This window comes from Pseudopodoces humilis, chromosome 1 (assembly GCF_049639895.1).
Source record: "Pseudopodoces humilis isolate 2021_Gansu_Grassland_sample_001 chromosome 1, ASM4963989v1, whole genome shotgun sequence".
NCBI classification, from domain to species: Eukaryota; Metazoa; Chordata; class Aves; order Passeriformes; family Paridae; genus Pseudopodoces; species Pseudopodoces humilis.
Window position 1 is genome coordinate 130,884,182 of NC_142200.1, and position 24,477 is coordinate 130,908,658.

Genomic DNA, 24,477 nt, shown 5'->3' on the forward strand with positions numbered 1-24,477 from the left:
TACTTTGTGATGAAGAACTTGGGTTTCTATGCCTCTATTTCACTATCTTTTTGAAAGCAGAATGATAGTGTTTTGCATATCACTTGTTGTTCTGTTGGAAGATATGTAATACACTTTCTGGTCTTTGGCCAACAAGTAAATTAGTACAATAAATCATGAGACATCGAGTTCAATTCTAAATTTTTTGTCATAGATTTTAGGGGTCTGAGTCACTTTTTGACTTTTTCTAAATATATTTGCAAAATTCATGTTGTACAGTACCTCAGTTCTCATCTGAACCTTAAAAAAGTCTGTTTCTTAATGTTTTTCTCTGTTTAAGAGAAAACTTTTTGGTTTTGCTTTAATTCTAGATTTCTAAAACTTCTGTTAACAGACATGGAACCTCCTTACCTAAAAATATCTAATGTAAATAAATAAATAAATAAAATTTTCTGCTTAAATAAGAATGAATACATGGCTCTGTAAACATTTTTTTCAGGTCTTTTTCTCTGTATTGATTGGAGCTTTCAGTATTGGACAGACTGCTCCAAGCATAGAGGCATTTGCTAGTGCAAGAGGAGCTGCCTATACGATCTTTAATATAATAGACAATGTGAGTACCTTTGCCCTCATTATCATTTCAAAATTTCTTTTGAAGATAAGAGACCCTGCTTTTTAAAGACAGGAACTAAATTCACACAAAAGATTAATAGAAAAATTTTAAAAGTATTCTTGCATGAGTATATCATCAATGTAGCAGTGAAGGAGCAAAACATCGTGCAATTTAGATATTTCATAAATCTCACCTAAATTACTTAAAAAACACGTGTAATAATTCTGCAGAATAATGGTGCACTCAAGGACTTCCTTATGAAAAAGGTATTTGTTTTGGTTTTGTATTTTATTTTGCACAGGAACCTCAAATTGACAGCTATTCAGAGACAGGTTACAAACCAGACCACATAAAAGGGAATTTGGAATTCAAAAATGTTTACTTCAATTATCCATCCAGACCAGATGTTGAGGTACTGTAATTGAAACTTTATATATGTATTACAGTTGAACATATGGATCATGTGTTGAAAAAAAATCAAATCATAAAAAGTCACATAAATTAACTTTTGTTGGAAGTTAACAATTTCCGGTTTATTCGCTAATTTATACAAAACTACCTTGTCATCACAGTGATTTTAGCTAGATTTATTTCTGCCTTAGGTAAATATGTTACGTTTCCTGAATAATTTTTGTCTAAAGCTCTAGTTAATGTGGCTGTGCAAAAAAACATAAATATATATTTCTATCAGAATCTAAATTTACAATCCTAACTCAAATGTACTATTAATAATGAGACAGTAAGTTTTAAAATAATTGCAGTGCAGCTCTGTTATGACTGTGTCTGAACCAGAAAAAAATGAAAGCAGCTCCAACAATGACTTGCTGTATATCAAATAGAGGTCAGAATCTGTATTTGTCCAGACAGAGAATAAGTTTCCTTTTTAAAGCATTATCATATATGCAGAATCTTAATGCAGTGATGATAGATGACATATCAATGATTCCTGAAAATATTTCCATGGAGAGTGTCTTTGCACTACATAACTATTTCCTTCCTTACCTTGAAGAAAATCACTGACCTTGATAAAGTGACCTTTCTTACTTTTGATAGGCAGAAAGGAAATACACTCATCTTTTAGCCATGACTTTTCCATAGATTCCCTGTAGTCTGCATGGTGCATTAAAGAAAAAGATGAGGCAACATAATACAGAAATTATGCATCATATTGTTTCTATACTGTATTTTAGTTATGAGTAGTAATATTATTATTATTATTATTATTATTATTATTATTATTATTATTATTATTATTTCATATGAACTGGTTCATGAGACAGGTAATGAAGTGTGTTGTACAATAAATTGATACTGAATCAATTGTGATGTAATTATAAGGAAAATTAAGCTGAAGTCATCAGTTATCCAAAATTTAAAACCTCATGTTTATAAATTATATTTTTACCAGATTCTGCTAGGAATATGAAGGTTATTTTATTCTAGCCTTTCGAATTTACTTTGACATTGCCAAATACTGTTCCAACATTCTTATGGACAGATACTGAAGGGCTTGAATCTCAAGATTAATTCTGGCCAGACAGTGGCCCTGGTTGGTGGCAGTGGCTGTGGGAAAAGTACAACTGTTCAGCTCATCCAGAGATTTTATGATCCCAAGGAAGGCACGGTAAGACACCTCAAGTGAGATGACTTCTCTGCATGTCACACATGTTGAAAGCCTAGTTCCAGCCTCACTGCTCTTGTCACGTTTCCAGTGACATGGTGAAGTCTCCCGTAAAATGTCACATGCTGCCATGGAGAGAGAGGTTCCTTGATCAAAATATGTAGTAAACGATTTTTGTCTGCTCCCTTTTGTTTAGGTTACCATTGATGGGCAGGATATTAAGACCTTAAACGTAAGGTATCTGCGGGAGGTTATTGGTGTGGTGAATCAGGAGCCCGTGCTCTTTGCCACTACTATTGCAGAAAATATTCGTTATGGCCGTGAGGATGTCACCATGGAGGAGATTGAAAAAGCCACCAAGGAGGCAAATGCTTATGACTTCATCATGAAGCTGCCCAAAGTAAGCAGATCAGCTCCCATGCTGAAATAATTTCTTCTAAACCTTCTTGTGCCAAATAGTTCCTCAGAAGGAGTGCTTGTTAAGATAGGAAGCTATCCCTGGACCTGTGAATATAAAGAGCTATGCAGAGCTTCCTCATAACTCTTGAGAATAATGTTAATTTTATATCTTCAGGTGATGATTTGGCTGTCATTTGAAGAACTACTAGAATTCCAGGAACACAAATGGTAATGTCAGGTTTATCAAAGTAGGTATCTATTTTTTTAGGGAAAGGAGAAGATGTTATTGGCATTTCTGGTATTACTGACATCTTTAGTGGAAGGACTGTGCCACTGAGTGTTTTCAATACATGTATTTGTCTTGTAGAAATTTGAAACTGTGGTTGGAGAAAGAGGGGCACAGCTCAGTGGAGGCCAGAAGCAAAGAATAGCAATTGCCCGAGCTCTGGTTCGCAATCCTAAAATTCTTCTGCTTGATGAGGCAACATCAGCTTTGGATACTGAGAGTGAATCAGTTGTGCAGGCAGCACTGGACAAGGTCAGTAGTGTTTTAAAATGAAGCTTCTAAGCAGGAGCCTAATATTTATTTATTTCCTGGACTTTTGTTGAAAACAGAGACACAGAAAACCACAAAATATAAACTTTGATTTGGCAAATATTCTTTGTACAGAGAATTTTTTAGTTCCTGCACATATCAGAGAGAGATATCTTATTTTAAATTAGGAGATGGATAATATTTTCTGCATTATTAAGCTTAAATCAATATTTTTTTGGTGTAAGTACCATCCTCATCCATTACCTGTCTTAGTGCCATTCATATTGTTGTCAGTCACCTATCCTTGTTGAGCTTCATGAGGTTCTCCTGGGCCTGCTCCTCAGGCCAGTCAGAGACCTCCTGAATGCCATCCCTTCCCTCGAGTGAATAAACTGCACTGCTCAGCTTGATGTCACCTGCAAACTTGCTGAGTGTGCACTCAATCCCATTTATCAGTATCAGTGATGAAAATACTGAATTGTAGGGGTCCTGGGGTGGGCCTCTTGAGGGACATCACTGAAGATGAACATCCTTCCGGGATCCTTGGGATCATTATTTTGATTATTTAAATTAAAATTTGCTTGATCACTTTAAAGCAGCCTCATAATTAAAATGACAAGCTGTGATGTTTGAAACATTAAGTGTATTATGCTTATAAATATCCAAAGAAAGGTACTTAGTTGAAATACAATTCACATGAAATTGTAGAGAATTTTGTTTTTATTGTAGTCACTTGAGTTAGCCATGACTTAGATCTTAAAACACTGATATTTTTAAAAATGAGTGTAAAATATTTTCTAATGTTTCTGAGTATAAATTCTCCATGGATTTTAAGGTTTAAGTGGGCAACTGTGGGTTAAATATAAAAAATTTTCTTTTAAAAACCTTTATCTAAAAAATCTCTAAATCTAATAAAAAAATCTCTAAAAAATAATTTAAAAAATTTTAGGGTTTGTAACATTCTAAAATTTTATATATTGAGATTTTTATTCAGATATTTTGGATCAAAATTTGATGTATTTATGTGCCACAGTGAAAGATGTTCTCTAATATTAAATTTCAAGCTTTAAATTATATTTCTGTTTTAAGGAACTCACTGAAATATGTTTTTAAATTTTTTTTTTAAGTTATATTTTTCTGTGAATCATTTTAATGCTTCTTTTAGGTCCTATTCAACTCTGCTATGAAGATGAACAGTTTTTGCATTTACTCATAAATACTCACACTAAATATTGCTATTTTCAGGCAAGGGAAGGGCGCACCACGGTCGTGGTTGCTCATCGACTGTCAACAGTCCGAAATGCAGATTTGATAGCTGTGTTTGAAGGTGGAGTTATCACAGAGCAAGGGAATCATGCTAAATTGCTTGAGAGAAAGGGAATCTACCACAAACTCGTTAACATGCAGGTACTTCTGTCTCTAGCTGTTGCCTCATTTTCTTTTTTTTTTCCCACAGCCATAGTCATTTTAGCAGAATTATAAGAAATTATTATATGCAGCATATTTTGGTAACAGCGAAAAGCTCTTGTACTTTGAAAGAAGAGTAATAACTTGAGAGAGACCACTAGTTTTGGTACAAGACCTGTAAACCCAGATTGTAAACAAGATCTGTAAACCCAGAATAGTACATTTTTAATCTGCTAGATATTTAAACTTAAAAGATTCTTTTATGTTTTCCTTTTATGCAGTTAACGTATTACAGATAACAACTATTTCATTGCTTGTTCTTAGTCTGATAAATTACAGTAGCTGACACTGGAGGAATAGAACATGGATATTTTAAGCTGTTTAGTTATAATCCTACATACTGAATTCCTTTCTAAAGAAAAAAGAAAAAAGTGTTTGAATAGAAAGAAAAGAAAAATAGTTCAGCTATACCAAGAGCAAAAATATGTTCTTAACTTATATAGACAGAAAAAAAAAGATTGCAAATTATAATAAACTTTTGAAATGTATTACTTATTAAAGGAAGACAGGGTTATTTGATACTTACATCCTAATGTCCCATTTGACCATTAGTTTATAGCAGATTTTCACCGTAGCCTTTGTTTTACTGCATAACCACTATGTCCATTGAAGAAACTGAAACTGCCTTCTCAGTATGTTAGACTGAAGAAGTTAACCAGACCAATTAAAATATTTCTTCATAGGAGAATGCATTTGGTTACCTTAGATTCAAAGTAACTTTGTATCCAGGCAAATATGAATATGGGGAAAATGAGGAAATATAAAATGGAAAGAAAATTTTAAAACAATAAAAAAAAGAAAAGAAAAGAAAAAATTGAAAGCAAGTAAAAAGACATATTTTTATTAGTAGTACAAAAAGCAGTAAGAAATAAAAAAAAAAATCTGGAAAAAACTAAACATAAGTTGAAGGCAACTTTGAATCCAGTTGCTATCAAATCCCTCAGGGGTGGGTAGAAATTTATTTATTCTCTCAAAGAGATTGGCCAAAGTACCACCAAGGGTAATGCTCTTTTCCAAGATGCTCTAATTTTTCAGCCAGAATCTCCTTGACTTGTTTCATGCTGAACTTCCTTATGCTGTTTAAAGTCTAGAATTGTCAAGTGTGTTCTGCAGTAAAGGCGGTTTATCACTTAAAATTTCAAGGTTTTACCACTTCATAAATAAACTCTATATCCCCCAATAACTCATTCTAACAGATCCCAAGAGGAGTGCAAAGGCTCACCCTCAATTTAAAACTTTTTGTTTAATTCATTAAAAAGAAGAGCAGCTACTCTCAGTCCCCTATCCTCCACTTACTTTAATAATTTTCATAAGAGATGCAAAACTCATATATGACTAAAGCTCTGAAGATAGAGCTCTAATAAACATTATACAGATTTTCATATCTCCTTGAGGTATTAGATGCTGTTTCCCCCATATCTCTTTCAACTGAAACAAAGTTACTTTAATTACCTCCTAATTTTGAAAGTTTGAAGTAATATATGCATATTAAATCTTAGCATCAGGTTCTTCCCACTTTTAGGCAATAGAAGGTGAAGTTCCATCATCAGAAAATTATGAGAATGTACGTAGTGTCAAAAACAATGAATCTGAACCAGAATCTGAAGAATCCTTAACTAAAGGATTGAGAAGACAATCGACTAGGAGAAGCATGAAAAAGCCAGGAGAGCAAAATGATAGTCCTGATGAGGAAAAAACTTCACCTGTAAGTATCTTTGCAGAGCTGTTAGTGAGCTTGATTCCTTCAAACAAAGTTTGTTGAATTCATTTTCCTGCTGAAAAAAGATACAAGAAGAAGGAGGCATTTGACAGGGATGAAGAAGACATGAGAATTTTTAAATATTAAATAGCCTTTGATAATATTCATAAAGTGCTTTTTTAGTCTTAACATAAATGATAATAGAAATAAAAGGTTAATTTAAAAATATAAAACAAAGATGAGTTTATTATTGAAAATAAATTTCCTTTGAAAGAAATGTACTTACATATATTTATATACCTTACAAACATAGCCTATATGGGTTAAACTTTCATTTTTGAAAAAGAAACAAAATATTTAGCCCAAAATAACAACTCTTAAAACAAAACTTGCAACCCCTCCCCAAAATATTGTTGCATTCGTATTTACAGCAATTATCTTGCTGTTATACGTTGTTTAATGAACAATTACTTGAATTAATCAAGCCATGGATTACACACAGAAATATGCCCAGAATGAGTAGTTCAGTCATTACTGACCAATACCAAAGTATTCACCAACAAAAATCATATGGATAAACTAATACAAAAGAACAAGAGCTGTAGCTATAGTGTACAGATCTTCCTTCCTTGTGTAAGAACAACCAAAAAAAACTACAATCATTTATTCATTTATTAAAAACTATACATTTTTGCTTCCCCTGAATAGATTCTGGAAATAGGAAATTGTTTATTAATTTCTCCTTTTTTCTGTATTTCTCCAAATGCATTCATGTTTGTCCTAACACAATTCACGTTCTTTAGGCTGAAGAGCTACCTCCAGCTTCATTTCTGAAAATTATGAAGTTGAACAAAACTGAATGGCCATACTTTGTAGCTGGAATCTTGTGTGCAATTATCAATGGAGCTTTACAACCTGCGTTTGCAATCATATTTTCCGAAATTATAGGGGTAAGTTGGAGTAAAATAAGCAAAAAGCTATAAGCCCACAAAATTTATTGCTAATAAAATTAGGTTAAAAACGATCACTGCACAGTGAAGCTGAAGAGTGGATGAAGCACTCTTGCAAAAATCTGAAAAATTATATGACATTTACAAAATTGTAAATGTCATACAATTTCAGTTTGTATGACATGATCATATGTATTTCAGGTTGTAGCGACATGCTAAAAGTCTTAGTACAATTTGAAATATGCTTGTTATACATTAAATATTATGTAACATATGGTGAAATTTCATATGAATACAACTGACTACCAAAAAAAAGTCACTGAGAAAGATGAGAGTATTTTAGATTGTTAGTTAATTTTTTAAAAAAAATTGTTTCAAATTTTATTTTATAGATTTTTAGAGAGACTGACAAGGACATCTTAAGAAAACAGAGCAACTTATATTCACTGCTGTTTTTAGTACTTGGGATCATTTCCTTTTTCACTTTCTTTTTCCAGGTATGTTTTATTATTTTAACCTTATTATAACTGCTCATCATGTTTTAGAAACCAAAAATCAGAAACTGAAATGTACTAAAAATTTTCATCTTTATAATACATCTCCCACTCAAACCAGAACCTGTATTTTTGATTCTGGATGTGTCTCATGCTGAAACTTCTTTGACGTAGAGCTGCTTGCATTTATGAGTCTTTTGAACCTATTCAGATCCCTTAACTTCAGGAATTCCCATCTTGTTCATCAGTCAGGCTCTTCTCAGCACAAAACTCCGGATTTTCTCACTCTTTTTCCTTTGCCAACTAACAGGCAACCTCTCCTGCCCTTACATTCTACCACCCCACTTCTCACCCTCTAGCTGTCCTATTTGAATCTGTTAGTATTTGAAAATCTAATAATCTCCTGCCTTTGTTCTCAATTTTTCTTCTATTATATTTTAATATAAATATTAATAGTATTAGTATTTTATATTAACATTAATATACAAGTAATATATTATTAATAAAATATTCTATAATATTTTAATATTTCTCCCGTGGGAGTCCCCAAAGACTTCCAGGCCCAGTTTGTTAGATAACATTCATCACACTGATATTCAGTTCCTCCTGCTGAAATACTGAAGGTTGTACCTGCTACAACTGTGCCACTTAAAAAGGAAAAAAAGTAGTAATCATAATAAATATTTTCATATGTGGTCCGGTTTATAATTTAGGAACATATTGGTATAGTTTTACCTGTTAAATGAGCTCACAGAGTGAAATAATAACATGCTTGGGACAGCAGCATAAACAGCCTCTTGCAGAAACTTGGCTTGTTTATGGAATTGTCTTGTTGCACAAGCAAAAAAGGCCTTGAGTACAGAAGGCTGAGTAGTTCAGGGCTGTGATAGGTTTGATCAGTTTATAAATGTTCAGATAATGTTTTAAATTTGACTGATGCATTTGACTTCAATGAACCCAGGTTGCCTTACAAAGTCTTTAGCCTAAAACGAATGACCTAAATGCTACTTGTTTAAATCTGACTTAGGTTGACTCAGACAAATGAAGTCAAAGGGTTGATTAGTGACCTTCTCCTTAAAGCATGCTGGTGAAACTAATCTTCGAAATGTTGCTATGCTCCTGTATTTTTTTCAGAAATAGTATTTGAATGCCTATAGAACCTACTAGAACCTACTAGAATTTGTGTATATTAAATCTGGTTTTACATTTGCTTGCTGCAAACAGGACTGCAATATTTTTTTACTTTGACATTGTAGAGGCAATTTATCTAAAATATTTATTGAATAAATACAAACAGTGTAATACTATACTAAGCATTGTACTTTTTCTCAAACAGGGTTTCACATTTGGCAAAGCTGGAGAAATTCTTACAATGAGGCTTCGATTCATGGCATTTAAAGCAATGCTTAGACAGGTAAAGATAATAAATATTTAGATTTCCAGTGTTAAAAATAATTGATGGTATTAGTATAAAATAACTGTATTCTACATCACTTTATCACACAGAGAAGATTGTTTAAAACAGACTAGAAACCAATTTGATTAGTTACATGTGGTTATGCAAGTATCCTTAGAAGGAGAGCCTTAAATCAATACAAAATCTTTTTATGCTCTCCTTGCAAAGACTTAGTTTTACAGCCAAGTTACAAGGGCCTGACAAGTTGATGTGTACCAGCAGTATCCCATTATCTGTTCATTTTCCTGCTTTTCTTTCTTTATGCCCTTTCTCCCCTAAAGAAATGCAACACAACTTACACTGTAACTCTTAGCTCAAATGTCTGATTTAAATTGTGATATGTACAGACGTGTTTTTTTTAAATTAATTGAAAGTCTGTCCAAGTCCCCGAATCTATAATTGTTCTTTGTTAATCCAATAATAAGATAGTGTATTGAAAAGTAAAACCACTTCCAGAGAGTTAAAATATAAATAGAATGTAATGTTGAGAAGTAATTTTAAATTTACCTTAATTTTGCATAATTTCAGGATCAGTATTTTAGATTTTCAAATACAAAATGTGATAGTTACAGGGTTTTAAGTCTTGCACATAAAGCTATATGTAGACACAGAATTTGATTCATGTGAACGTGAGTATTTTCAATGTGGCAGAAAACTGTTGTAGTCTAAAATACTATGATTTATAGATCAGGCATACTAAAAATCTAATGAAAAGGCAATCTTACAATTGAGTCGTGAGATTACAAATGCCTGTAATACATTACCAGGACTTCATTCAATGCATATTACACATCACAGTTTAAATCAGATATTTGGTAACATGGTGAATAAATCATAAACTGTGTACCTGATCCCGACAATTAACTTTGATCAGATGGACTAGTTTGGTTTCTCTTTTGATTTGGTGTGTTTGTTTTTTTTTTTGTTGGTTTGTTGGTGTCTCGTAGCTTCCAAATAAGCCTCTTCAATATGGGAAGAAACAAAGTAAGGGATATTTAATTTTTAAACTGAAAATGCTTTACACTTAACCCCTCCCCAAAGAGCTTTGCAGCCATGAGGGAGTGTGACCGAAGAGTCCTCTCCTCCACGGAGATTCAGTCAAGGAGCAGCCGTGAGGGAGGGTAAATTTTGCTTTTGGAAATCTCCCAGCTTCTCCCCTTACCTCTCAACAGTGACAATGAATGCATCAATGATTCACAATATTACACTTCTTTCTAAATATATTTAATGTGCAATGATGGAATTAAACTTATTTAAATACGTAAAACTGAGGTGCAATGGTGGAATTAAACTTATTTAAATACGTAAAACTGAGGCACTGCCACATACCAGCTTTTCTTAGCAGCTTATTTGAAATGTCCAAAATCTGGTCTTATAAATAATTTTCCTTACTATAGGATATGGGCTGGTTTGATAATCCTAAAAATAGCACTGGAGCATTAACTACAAGACTTGCCAATGATGCCTCTCAAGTGAAAGGAGTAAGTAAAATTTTGGGTTGGAAGTTTTCATATTTGGTTTAGCATATAATGACGTTACAGCTTGGGTTGGACTGGCTGGATAAGAGTGTTGATTTTGACAACTAAAATATACTATAAAACAATAGCTGGTAGAGAATACATCAATTCACTTTATGAAAATTATGCTAATATATGTCTACAGACTGATTTCCAAATAAATATTTTCTAAAGTTTACTATTGTGCTGTATTGTGAGCTTCATGATTAAATAAATTTATTGGGAATTTCTTACCTAAGAAGTATTTTTAAAGAGGTCTTGTTCACCTAAAGAGAAGCAACTAAAATGATTCAGTTTATGATCTCCTGCAATTTTTTTTGGTTGTACACATTTCTTATTTTAAAAATAAAGAACTGAGAGCAATTGGCTTCATTTTCTCTGTTACTGCTTGGAGATTCTTTAAAAGTAAATTATTTACTTTCAGGGGTCTGTAATATCAAGCTAAAGTACACTGAGTGCAATTATTTGTGTATGCTTAAGTAAATTTTTACTGCTACATGAAGTTATATGTTGAACTGAACTGCTTCTGAACTGTAGAATTCTGAAAGTATCTTTGGCTTTATTTCCATAGGAAAAGTTAAATATTTAATTTTCTTCTTCATTGGGCTCTGTGTGATGACTTGTAAAGCTAGCTCTGTGATCTAGAAAAAATGACAAATTTTAATGTTTAGATGTTGTAAGTGTGTGATGAGGGTAACATTTTTTCTGTTTCAAGAGAAGAATTTAGAAATTGCAGAGTAAATTTAAGTAATCAGAATATGAGGAAAGAAGAAATAAATATGTCCTAGATAATTTTTTACAAAAGCATTTAAGAAATTCCAATTTTGAAAAATAGCAAAACTGAGTTAAGACTTTCTAAGCAGTGTTTTGAGAATCAAGAATTTTGTGGGTGAAAATGCTTTCCTTATTTAAAATGCAGTTATGTTAGTAAGAAATGCCTTTTTTTCTTTCTCCAGGCAACTGGTGTCAGATTAGCATTAATTGCCCAAAACATAGCCAACCTGGGGACTGGAATTATTATATCATTAGTTTATGGCTGGCAGCTGACCCTGTTACTTTTAGCTGTTGTGCCCATCATTGCAGTGGCAGGAATGATTGAAATGAAGATGTTGGCTGGCCATGCTAAGAAAGATAAAAGAGAGCTGGAAGCTGCAGGAAAGGTGGGTCTAAAGAAATGAATCTATTTCTGTATAATGTGTACAGTCATATTTACCAAAGCATTGTTAATGGATGTATGACTTCTAAATAAAGGACATTTCACAATATTTAAGTTCCAAAGACAGCCAGGTACACTAGCAGACCTACAGAGCATCACACCTCTTCACAGCAATTCAAGACTTATGTTATTAACCAATTATTATTTTTGTAGTTGTTAAATATTAGAATGTGCTAAACACAATTCAGGCATACTCTCTTCTCATTCCTTTTCTAGAAATCTTTGTTTTCCTTATATTGCAACCATCCTCATTTTGACATTCTCCTTTTTTTTTTCCTGTCATCCCTTTTGGCATGCCTTCTATCTTATGTTTATTACACTGCTCTTTTTTTTCTCTCCCCTTCTTCATCTTATTAATGTTTGCAGTGATAATATGTATTATCCCCTGGTTTCTGTTTGCCATTCCTTTGTTTCTTGAGTGGAAGAGAAAGATGAGAACTGAAAAGCAAGAAGGCTAGACTCTTGTTTAACAAATTAAATGAAGGCATTTAATGTCAATTCATTCCAAAAATCATTTTGGGACAGAACAAGTATTTCATCACTTCCCAGATATTGTTTTCTTCAAGGTAAAACTTTTCTAAAATCTCTTTCTATGTCCTACTGTTTTTAAAAGTTGATGAAAATAAAATAATTTATCTAAGATCATGCAATTCCTTTCCTTTCAACAGTGTACATTTCTCCTGCTTCTCTCTGAGGGATGAGAATTTATTTTATGTTGTTTTGTTGTAAGATTTGAAAGAAAATATTTGACAATTCTTGGAATAGACACTAAAGACTTTCTTAATGCAGCATATTGTGAAGAATTAGCGCAGGTGTTACCAATATTTATGATTTTTAATTCAAAACTTAAAAAAAAATTTCTATTCATAATGATGTGAGTTTTCCTTCTCAAGGCCACGTAAGCAAGCACTGGACATTCAGTTTTCATTTTTTAAAAAATATGTGTTTTTTCAGTAAAAATAGTGTTCCACCTGGAAAATTTGCTTTCTGCAAAGAGTTGCTGAACTTAGGTTACTAAAAAGCCTTACTTTATGATCTTAATTAAACTAAAATTACATTAAATGTATGTTTTAGAAAAATGCATTAAAGCCTTGAGAGTCTTTTCACAGAATCATCATGGTTGGAAGAGACCTTCAAGGTCGTCAAGTCCAACCATCAAGCCAGCACCACCATAATGACCCCTAAACCATATCCCCATATCCATCTCTTGAGCACTTGCAGAGACAGTGACTCTACCAGCTCTCAGAGCAATCTATTTGATTAATTTGATTGATTTAATTTATCTGATCACCCTGACAGTGAATTTTTTTTTATTAATATGTAATCTGAATCTCCCTTGGCACATTTATGTATACAAATTACTCAATCTGCAGGATAAAAGAAGGTATCAGAGAAAATACTTACTGCTAAGGTAGGTCTCAGGCTCTAAGGCACCTAAGTAACCTGGACATTTTGGTTATAGCCCAATCCCAGCGGACTGGAAGTTGAATGCTAATGTGCCATTTTTCATGTGGAGTATCTTCTCTATATTTATTATTGCTGTCTAATTGTTTTTCACCATTTATTTGCAAAACATTAGAGAGAATCAGAAAATTCTGAGCATTGTAAGAAAATCTCGTTGTCCTAAAAAGAAAAATATAAAATGCTTATTTTTATATCAACAGTCTATGATTTTAGTAACTGGTATAAAATATAAAATTGTATACCAAAAAATATTTTATTAATTTAAAATAAGGAATTGCAACATACCTAACATTTGATTAAAACATTTTTTCTATTGCAGATTGCCACAGAAGCAATAGAAAATATTAGAACTGTTGTTAGCTTGACCCGAGAAAGAAAATTTGAGTCAATGTATGGAGAACATCTGATTGTACCATACAGGTATAATAAAAATAACTAAGCTAAAAATATCTGTAATAAATTGCAAACATTTACTTCAACAAAAATAGATTGTTTTTTGTAGCGCATATGATTTAAACTAGCATTTAATTATCTCAGAATTGATGTAAATATTTTATATATTTTTATTGACAAATGCAACCGTCACCAGTCAACATTTTTTAAAATTTGATTTACTTAATTTTCTGTTATAATATCAGTATCTTCTATTACAATGTCACTTGATTTGGAAAAGTGTTGGTTTAAAGTGAGCTTTTGAAGTGGTCTAATATAAATTTTCATCTGATTTGTTTTGGAAATTTTATTAAAACATTTTTTATGTAAATTGAATATTACGTCAAGCCATTTTTTTTTTAAATGTTAGTAAGATTGAAAACACTTGAATCATTACTTACTGGTTTGGGGCTGCAAATAAAGTAATATAAGTCTGTCTGGACTAAATAAAAATTTAAAAGTCTTAAAGTAAACAACTAAATAGATTCTACCAATTAAAGTTTTATTTGTTCCAGAATTGAATGTTTCATTTTCAGACATCTATGAGAAAAGTAAAGGAAATGAAAGTATATGTATACAGATATAATGGGAAAGAAGCAGGTGTGCCACTAACATATCTACCATAATAAATGAGTGGTTAGAGCACAATGCAGGACATAAAAGATATTACATAGCTTTTTTCTTGTGTTGCTGGGTTTTGAGTTCATATCTTGCAATTTGCAGAACAGTTCCTAACCATTCTCAGGGTTGACATTGATGGGATTGCTCCAAGACTTTCATCTTTCTGTTGTTCTCGTATGAATAAGAACTTACTGGCCTATGAGAGAGAAGATGTATTTTTAGTTAGTGTTTCAGTGTGTGTAAACTTTCCATTCCTAAGAGTATCAATTGAAGTAAATTGATTTTTATATACTAGGACTTCAGTATGACTGCACACTTTGATGAAAATATGCATTCTTTCTGTACAGAAATTCTGTGAAGAAGGCACATATATTTGGCTTTTGTTTTGCCCTCTCACAAGCAATGATGTTCTTTACCTATGCCGGCTGTTTCCGATTTGGTGCCTATCTCGTGGTAAATGGACACATGGAGTATAAAAGTGTATTTTTGTAAGTACTTCCTTTGCAATCCTTTCTCTGTCTATCCAGAAAAATGATTTATAATTTAAGAGCAATAACTCAGTTCAGGGCTATGGAAACAAGTATGATAGACTGAGATCCTACCAGTGTGGATATCAGTGACCTAAATACCCAAGAACATCAACCATACTGATTTTTTGTTGCCAACTTAATTAAAGATAGTTAACACTTAATAATTAAAGATAGTTAACACAGCTGACAGAAGATGTTAGAAAGTGTCTGCACCCCTCTGCTAGCTGAACACCTCTAGCCAGCTGAGTGAATTTTTGGTTAGATGTATAGGGAGGGTTTGAGCAAAAATTGTATGAGGCCTTCTAGGTTGTTCAAATGCAGAATAAAACAGATCACTTTATGTAGCTCTGAAGAAAAAAGACAAAATTAAAATTAATCTATTTTACTTGGCCTTAAAAAATACTAAGAGGCGTCATATGTCAAATAGCTGTTCTTGCTGATGGCTTTGTTTCTGTGGCAGTAAGTAATATCTGAAGACAACAGGTTCTTAAACAATTCTAATGTATCCTATAAATTACATAAAATTCCATAAAATGACATAAATGTCATCAAAAACCAATAAAAGCATACTTTTCAACCTTTATCAGTATTGAAAACCCTGCAATTTTTTTCCAGCAGAGATGTGGTAGAAAATTAAATCTTTATTGTCACCTTGTTACAGGCTTGATTTCTTCTTTTCATCGATGCCTTAAAAAGTGATCACTAGCTCCCAAAGGTCATTGAACCACAGACAGGAACCCGCAGTGATGATAGAACAGCATTAGAGTTATAGTGTTGCCATCCATTCACCGCTTTCCTCATAGTCCCAGCTGAAACTTAGTATACTAACCAGAATTAACAACTAAAGAAATTATGCTAATAAGTAATTGAAACACTGAATTTGGAATGCAGGCATGTTTATCTCGTGTCATTAAAGGAGGATAAAAACAAATTTCTGGAGATAAATTAATAATTAAAGCAATAATAGTTGATTACTACTTTATTCTTTCTAAATTTAGCCCTCTTTTTTCTCTGAGTTAAAGCTGTCTGCAGCCACATTTCCACTATCCGTTTCTTCATTGTCTGTTGATATTTTTTTCCTGATTTCTTTTATAGAGTGTTTTCAGCTGTTGTGTTTGGTGCAATGGCACTAGGACAAACCAGTTCTTTTGCTCCAGACTATGCCAAAGCCAAGATATCAGCATCCCACTTGTTTCAGCTATTTGAAAGAGTGCCCTCAATAGACAGTTACAGTGAGGAAGGAGACAAGCCTGTAAGTAAGCCATGTGTGATGGGTGATACTATTTATTGGTAATATGGACAGCACTCTTCTCACTCTCTTCAAACTGGTTCTTCCTCTCCTTCTGACTACATCCTTGTCACAATGCATCCTTGACACATCCTCTGAACACAACATGGACCAAGTTCTCTATTGTGAGTCCAGCTTTTACACATAGAGCCAAAAGGGTATTTGTTTTGAAAATCTCTATTGATTTCAGGGCAGGGGGAGGGTTAGGGATACTTCTGCAATTCTATTTTAATCAACTGTATAATTGTCTTAAAGACATAACAGTGATAATATTTTAATTATAGGAAACATTTGAAGGAAACATAACAATCAAAGATGTGGCATTTAACTACCCAAACCGACCAGAGGTCAGAATCCTCCAAGGTTTGAATCTAAAAGTAGAAAAGGGACAAACTCTGGCTCTTGTTGGCAGCAGTGGCTGTGGAAAGAGCACGGTTGTTCAGCTGCTGGAGAGATTTTATGACCCACTTGATGGAGAAATGGTAAGTATTTTTGCAAGAACATGTCAACAGGTTAAGTGAGAGTGTTCTTAATTGGTTTTCTGTGTTGTGATAAGTACAATAGATATTTCTGGTTTTATTTTTTAAGTATTTTTAATGTAAAGATCAGCAGGGACTCATTGGACTCCTTAATTAAATGAGATGCATCTAAGTCCCAGTTTCCAACATTACAATGAATTAATGAATATCTGTGTTATAAAAATATGCCTGGTCCACAGTCTCATGATGGCTTTAAATTCAGGGTAAATTTCCTGAGATTTTTATAATAAGAAGAGCTTAAAAACTAATAAATATATGTATCTATATATCTTCTGCATGATTTAGTAATAGAATTTGTCATCTATGTTCTTTAAAAAAAAGTCAGCATTGACAAAAGTAATTTTTTTCATAATTTTCACTTGTCAGAAACATCTTTATGAGTATGCTGCTTAACAAGTGATAGATTACAAATACTTTCAGTAATTTTGGTTTAAAATATATGCAGGGTTTCTTATACTACTTATTCAGCAACTTTACAATTTTTTTAACATAATGGTACTGTTAATTGCTGTTCTTTGATGAAAACATGCTCAGAGGTTTTGTCTGAAACAGAATACATATTTTGGCCTTTATGAGGTGAGAATAAGAAGAATTTTAGAACTTGTCTCTGCAGAGATATTCACAAAACATTAAACAATACTTAAATAAGGCCTAGGTGCAATGAAAAATATTTTTTTTATTGAGGTTAAAAGTGTCCAAAAAGGTTCAGTGTATCAAAATGATGTGTAGAAAGAAGCAGCATAGGCGCCCCAAAAGTGTGTTTAACAAAGTGCAACTTCCTTACCAATGTTTCTGGCCTTGTGTCCATAAATAACCAACAACTTACTGAAGACAACAACAACCAACAGTTTACTGACGGTGAAACACAGACCTGTGCCATAGAAACCACAAAAGTGTTGGACTAACTCTCAAGCTGAGTTGCACTGTGAACTGAATGAAAGGGCTTAAAGCAGAAACTGTCAGAACAGCTGTTCACAAAATTCCCTTATTTCGTTGGATTTTAAATCAGGTTCATTCTGACACCTTTTCCTTTGAAGAAAAAGCTATATTGGCTGAAAATTGACTGTTCTAGCACCGGCTGTGGAGTTAGTAGAATGATCTTCTCCAACAGCCATGCTATGAAGGGAGCAATTCTTCAACTACCCAGCTGATCATGTCACCCAACACGGAGCCTGAGAACTGCACTGGGTCACTCTAATGGAGATTTAAAAGCCCTTTTAATGTCCTGGTATATGTCTGTCCAAGTTAAGGCAACTTGTGTAATTATGAAGCTGATACATTAAAAAAAATAAATTGAAAATTCTGTTTCATTTATCTAATAGAAAATAATAGCAATTCAGCAGGAAAATTTAGCAGAAATATGAGAGAGTTACCAATAAAGAAAACTGGCTGCAAATGACATCTTAAGGAATGCAGAAGTAAATTTCTTCTTTATAGGTGCAAAATAGAGGAAAATTTTCCTGCTGAAGAAACAATTGAAGGAACTTTACCCAAAGTTCTTTGAAATTGCCTCAGCATATCCTATCTTCCACTGTCTTCAAAATCCTAATTAAGTACTGAAGCAAAGAAAATAACTGAGGCAGCATTCAATTCTATGAATTAGAAAATTTTGGAACATAGATGGGAAGGATGGGAAGGGATTATGTGGGCTTGCAATTGATAGGAGCTGAGGAAAGAGCTGCAATTGCACAACTTCTGTCTATGAATTTACAGTTAATCTCAAATTCATATCTAGCCATGTGACTAAAATTTAAAATGTTTGCTTTCTCAGCTTTTTGATGGCAAAAATGCAAAGGCACTGAATGTCCAGTGGTTGAGAGCTCAGATTGGCATTGTCTCACAAGAACCAATCCTGTTTGACTTCACTATTGCTGAAAACATCGCCTATGGAGATAACAGTCGGCAGGTGTCCTTTGAGGAAATTGTTAGAGCAGCAAAAGAAGCCAATATTCATTCCTTCATTGACTCTCTGCCAGATGTAAGTTATTCCCTTTTTTTCCTTCTCAGAACTGGATGTGAACTAAAGTGACAGGGAAAAACTGTGTCTGCTTATCATTACCTGGGGTACAATAATTCTCTGAGATGAAAATAAATCTGAAAGAATTTTTAAAATATTTTCCTTACTTAATTGTGTTTAACATACTTGTTTTCACTCTGGGAGATTGCATTGTGTCTTAGTTTAGGGCAAATTAGGAAAGAAAACTCCAAATGGGGATTTCCCCAGGGAAATGCCCCTCCTCACTAACTGGTCTGGGAAAAGAAAAAAAATTCCTTAGAGAGAAGTGGAAAAAGCTGTTTATTTAACAGAAATTGAGTAATATTAAATAATAAAACCTCTTGTTGTTCGATGGGATGGCAAGTCTAGGAAGAAAAAGTCCTTTTCATGTGGTGTAGCTCAGCTCTCTCAGGTTCTTATCAGTCCCTCCGGCGCTGGAAAGTGCCGAGGCCCAGGCCCCGGTGGGCCACAGGCGTGAGCTCCCGGGGTTTGGCTGGGTGTTCAGTCCAGAGCAGGCTTGCACAGATCCAAGAAAATTGGGAAAAAAAAAACAAACAAAGGTCCAGGGAACTCCTCTGTCTCAGCTAGCTAAAACTAACTAAAAGCCAGAGAGAAGCTCTGTCCCGCTGTCTGTCCGTGCTGCAGACACCACAGTCCAGGAGCGGGATGTGTGGGAGTGATGTTTTTCCTTAACACAAACTGCGCGCTTCTTCTTCCCCCTCTCTTGCTCTCAAAGCCAGTCTTAAAGGTGCAGAACTTAATATATAACATAAACCAGACGATTGGGGATACCAGTATCATCAACTTATTATCAAAATTAATATATATATATTTTAACCCTACAACACATACATTATATACAGACAAGGGCATTTATTCATGATTTTCACCTAACCATCAGATCTCCCTGAGGTACACATTGTGTTGTTCCATCTTTCCGCATTATCCACCATGTGCAACCTGGTCCTTGAGCAAAAACAACTCCACAAATGGGTTTGTCTGTACTTGAAGTAGAATTGATCCAAACTGTCTTTCCTAACAAACCTCTGAGATGTACTGCTGGGACTTTGTCTCCATCTACTTTATGCAGGGGCTCGGATTGGGCAGGGCCTGCTCGATTGGTGGAACCTCGGGTATTAACTATCCAGGTGGCCTTTGCTAGATGTTGCTCCCAATTTTTGAAAGATCCCCCACCCAACGCTTTCAAGGTAGTCTTTAACAGTCCATTGTACCTCTCCACTTTTCCCGCAGCAGGTGCATGGTAGGGATATGGTACACCCACTCAATGCCATGTTCCCTAGCCCAGCTGTTTATAAGGTTATTCTTGAAATGAGTCCCATTGTCTGACTCAATCCTCTCAGGGGTGCCATGCCTCCAAAGGAACCGGTTTTCAAGTCCCAGGATGTGTTCCGGGCAGTGGCATGAGGCACAGGGTAGGTTTCCAACCATCCAGTGGTGGCTTCTACCATTGTGAAGCACATAGCGCTTGCCTTGGCGGGTTTGGGGCAGTGTGATGTAGTCAATCTGCCAGGCTTCCCCATATCTATATTTGGACCCACCGCCCACCGTACCATAGCGGCTTCAACCTCTTGGCCTGCTTGATCGTGGCACACACCCCGTCTCACAGTCATGGATAACCTGGGAAATACTGTCCATGGTTAGATCCACCCCTCGGTCTCGTGCCCACTTATAGGTGGCATCTCTACCCTGATGGCCTGAGGCATTATGGGCCCATTGAGCTAGGAACAACTCTCCCTTGTGTTGCCAATCTAAGTCTGTCTTTGACACCTCTATCTTTGCAGCCTCATCCACCTGCTCATTGTTTCGGTGCTCTTCATTAGCCCTGCTCTTGGGGACATGGGCATCTACATGACGGACCCTCACAGACAGTTTCTCTACTATTGCCATTTCTCTCAAACGCTGAATGCCTTGTTCTATGGTTTTCCAACGAGTTTGCTGTATATAGAGATCGTCTGCACACAGATATCTTTGTGCCACACTTCTTAGGACCCGTTCCCAGAGACTATAAGGGTCAGCCCCCCTCATCATCTCCTGGTCAATAACCGGATCGTGTGACAGGGACCCCAGATGCCTCGCTTCAGTGCCATCCAGAACTGTAGCCTCACCCGCAGCATCCCACAGACGGACTAACCAACTAATTATAGATTCATCAGCTCGTCGAGTGTAATCTTTTCTCAGGCCACGAAGGTCCTTCAGGGAGAAAGGTTCACCAGTGCCTTCTGATTTTTGATCAGTTGCTGGTCTTGAGGGTCCTTCCCCCGCATCACCATTATCATCATCTACTGGTCCGATCGGTTTTGGTTTTGAATTTCATGCCTCTCGTGGCAGGAGCAACAGACACTGGCTTAGGCTCACTGTCTGGTTTGGCTGCTGGCTTGGCTGCAGCCTGAGTGACTGGGGTAGCTGCTGATTATCTGCCTGCCCTACAGTATCTAGCAGCGTGCGATAAGCATACGCTAGGGCCCAGCTTATTGCAATGATATTTTTCTTCTTAGAATCATCACAGCAATTCTCTTCCAGATATTTCCCTACTTCATCTGGGTTCTGAATTTGTTCACGTGAAAATTCCCAGGCTGGGGGGATCAGAAAATTCCTTCAGAGTCCGGCCCATTCTCTCCCATTCTCTACACCACTCAGGATTTCCCACTCCTGGGTCTACTTCTGGGGCAGGGGTCTCGTTGGCTCCTCTGGATATCTCAGCCCTCACTCTAGAGAAGTTGCAGACCATTAGAGGAAGCTCAACAGCTGAACTACCAGGAAAGTGACCAGGAATGTGGTATCCTTAACACTCAGGGGAAACTGGATATTCTCAAAGAGGGACATAACAGATTCAAAGGAGAAGAAGGAAAGAAAAGGCTGAAAAGCCCTCATCCCCTGGTCTTCCTCTAACAAACTGTGTGCAATTACCAATAAACTCCCAAAATGTGCTACTGGGACTGGGAGGGGCAGGTCGGGCGAAGAAACCATAAACCAAACATACCTGACAGAAACTTCAGTAGTTCTATAAACTTCCTATAAATCATTATCACCGAGCCCAGCACAATAACCATTCTAATCCGTGCCCCTCTACTGTGAAAGAGGGCAAAGACAGGTATTAAAACCTCAAAAACTTTTTAGGGACCAGGTCCACATGAAGGCCTCCACCCCAATAGAACATTATGTATCCAAACAACATGGCTACTGACTGCTTTATCCCAATACAGAATAAATACAACCAACACTCAGTACAGGTTTTTCCACTTTCTCTTGCCCCTGTTCAGGCGCCAAAAAACTGTATTTGTCTTAGTTTAGGGCAAATTAGGAAAGAAAACTCCAAATGGGGATTTCCCCAGGGAAATGCCCCTCCTCACTAACTGGTCCGGGAAAAGAAAAAAAATTCCTTAGAGAGAAGTGGAAAAAGCTGTTTATTTAACAGAAATTGAGTAATATTAAATAATAAAACCTCTTGCTGTTCGATGGGATGGCAAGTCTAGGAAGAAAAAGTCCTTTTCATGTGGTGTAGCTCGGCTCGCTCAGGTTCTTATCAGTCCCTCCGGCGCTGGAAAGTGCTGAGGCCCAGGCCCCGGTGGGCCACAGGCGTGAGCTCCCGGGGTTTGGCTGGGTGTTCAGTCCAGAGCAGGCTTGCACAGATCCAAGAAAATTGGGAAAAAAAAAACAAACAAAGGTCCAGGGAACTCCTCTGTCTCAGCTAGCTAAAACTAACTAAAAGCCAGAGAGAAGCTCTGTCCCGCTGTCTGTCCGTGCTGCAGACACCACAGTCCAGGAGCGGGATGTGTGGGAGTGATGTTTTTCCTTAACACAAACTGCGCGCTTCTTCTTCCCCCTCTCTTGCTCTCAAAGCCAGTCTTAAAGGTGCAGAACTTAATATATAACATAAACCAGACGACTGGGGATACCAGTATCATAAAGTCACCCCAGGACACATTGTCAGGTGGAGAGTGGAACTTTTAAGATCTCAGGGAAAAAACCACACAATTTAACTAACTGAGAGCTGGTAGTAAGGAGTGAGGTTTTTAAAGTTGAGCATTTCTTTTTAAGCTCCTGTCTGTCTTACGCATATGTAAAATATTCTGCTAGACTGAGGAGTTTATACTTTCTTCCAGTTATACCTAGCCAGAACTTAAATTTCAAGTATTCCTATGGTCTGAAAATTACTAAAAAATTTTTCACCTATATGTATCAGACAAACACATAATAATGTAAGACTGAGCTTCTTGGGTCAGGTCTGCCATGCACAAAATCTTGTCCTATGCAGTGACCAGGAAGACATAATTACAAGTATTCAGAAAGGCAAAAAAATTAAGCACATTTCCCCTGAATACTCATCTCATGTTGTGTGATTTCTCAGAGTTTGAACCCCAGTATTGTCACAGATTTTCACTGACCTTTGCTGTTGTGTCATCTGATTGAGAATAACATTGCCATTTCAACCTTAGAGTGGCTTGTTGCTTTGAATTTATTAAACACTTGATGTTATAAAGAAATCTACTAGTAGAAGATCTATAGATCTATGGCAGATAGAAATTCTGGTCAGTTGTTTTCAGAAAGCTACTGGTGTGGAATATGCAAATTATGGGAGGCTGGTATCAAAGTTCAAATGCTTCAGTATACATCCAAACTGATTTTCATTCACAGGCTGAACTTAATATATTTTTTCCAGAAATACAATACCCGTGTAGGAGACAAGGGAACCCAGCTTTCTGGTGGCCAGAAACAACGTATTGCTATTGCCCGAGCTCTTGTACGTAAGCCCCAAATTCTGCTTCTGGATGAAGCTACTTCTGCCTTAGACACAGAAAGTGAAAAGGTAACTTAAGTCTGAGCCTGGAATCTAATTTTTTTTGGTATTATGATTACCATGTTTACTCCCACAGTTTAAAGCCAAAAGCTGGAAATATGGTGTCTTAGGCAAATGATATAATTAGGCAAATAATAGACAAACGTAAATATCTTACCCCTCCTAGGGGGAAAAAAATAAGGTTTTTTTGCATCTGTATGGCAGTGGACAGATTGAAGTTGCTATGAAGAATGCATTCTTTAGCCTAGCAGTCTTCAGGCTTCAACTGAGAAAGTTGGTGTCAAAATTGAATCAGGAAACACAAACTACAGAAACCAAAAAGATTGAGGATGCTGCCAGAGAACGTTGTTTGGTTTTTTTTCCCTGTGAAATGTGGGAAATGTGTTTCATAAGTTTTCTTCTTCTCCCGTTGCTCTCTGGTTCTTGCTACATGTTCATGGCTAAAATTAAAATTTCAGGTGAAAACTGATAAAACATTTACTTCTTTTTTTAAGACCAAAGCTGTGATCTTGGTACTACAGAAGTGCAATCTACACGTAGAAGATTAACAGAGAGTTTACAAGATACTTGCTATTAATGAGGCAAATATTATATCATAGATTATAATCTGAAAAGTTGAAATTTTCTACTAAGTTTTGATCAATTGTAGGCATGAAAAAATGAGGTTTAAGGGGAAAATGCCATTAAATGATCCCATGATTTATTGTTTTCTTGATTATATGCCAGTTAGGTATTGAAATTTAACCACTTACTTTATTCTGCATTAATAAACACAAGGAATAAATACACCAAAGCAGAGATTGTTTTTAATGTCTTTCTGCCAGTGATAGCTTTAAGAAAAT

The 24,477-nt window shown here is 35.4% G+C and overlaps 1 protein-coding gene across 1 annotated transcript in view; it reads left to right on the forward strand.

Annotated features, from left to right (window-relative positions):
- Nucleotides 1–24,477, forward strand: part of ABCB1 (ATP binding cassette subfamily B member 1) — a 52,414-nt gene that overhangs the window by 26,056 nt on the left and 1,881 nt on the right. Inside the window, exons 12-29 of the mRNA XM_005518778.3 lie at nucleotides 479–592; nucleotides 894–1,004; nucleotides 2,091–2,216; nucleotides 2,410–2,613; nucleotides 2,980–3,150; nucleotides 4,393–4,554; nucleotides 6,137–6,319; nucleotides 7,117–7,263; nucleotides 7,656–7,760; nucleotides 9,094–9,171; nucleotides 10,611–10,694; nucleotides 11,687–11,890; nucleotides 13,730–13,830; nucleotides 14,811–14,951; nucleotides 16,089–16,245; nucleotides 16,566–16,763; nucleotides 18,592–18,798; nucleotides 23,498–23,644. Of these exons, the coding sequence (XP_005518835.3) occupies nucleotides 479–592; nucleotides 894–1,004; nucleotides 2,091–2,216; nucleotides 2,410–2,613; nucleotides 2,980–3,150; nucleotides 4,393–4,554; nucleotides 6,137–6,319; nucleotides 7,117–7,263; nucleotides 7,656–7,760; nucleotides 9,094–9,171; nucleotides 10,611–10,694; nucleotides 11,687–11,890; nucleotides 13,730–13,830; nucleotides 14,811–14,951; nucleotides 16,089–16,245; nucleotides 16,566–16,763; nucleotides 18,592–18,798; nucleotides 23,498–23,644 (2,640 nt within the window). The remainder of the gene's footprint in view (nucleotides 1–478; nucleotides 593–893; nucleotides 1,005–2,090; nucleotides 2,217–2,409; nucleotides 2,614–2,979; nucleotides 3,151–4,392; nucleotides 4,555–6,136; nucleotides 6,320–7,116; nucleotides 7,264–7,655; nucleotides 7,761–9,093; nucleotides 9,172–10,610; nucleotides 10,695–11,686; nucleotides 11,891–13,729; nucleotides 13,831–14,810; nucleotides 14,952–16,088; nucleotides 16,246–16,565; nucleotides 16,764–18,591; nucleotides 18,799–23,497; nucleotides 23,645–24,477) is intronic.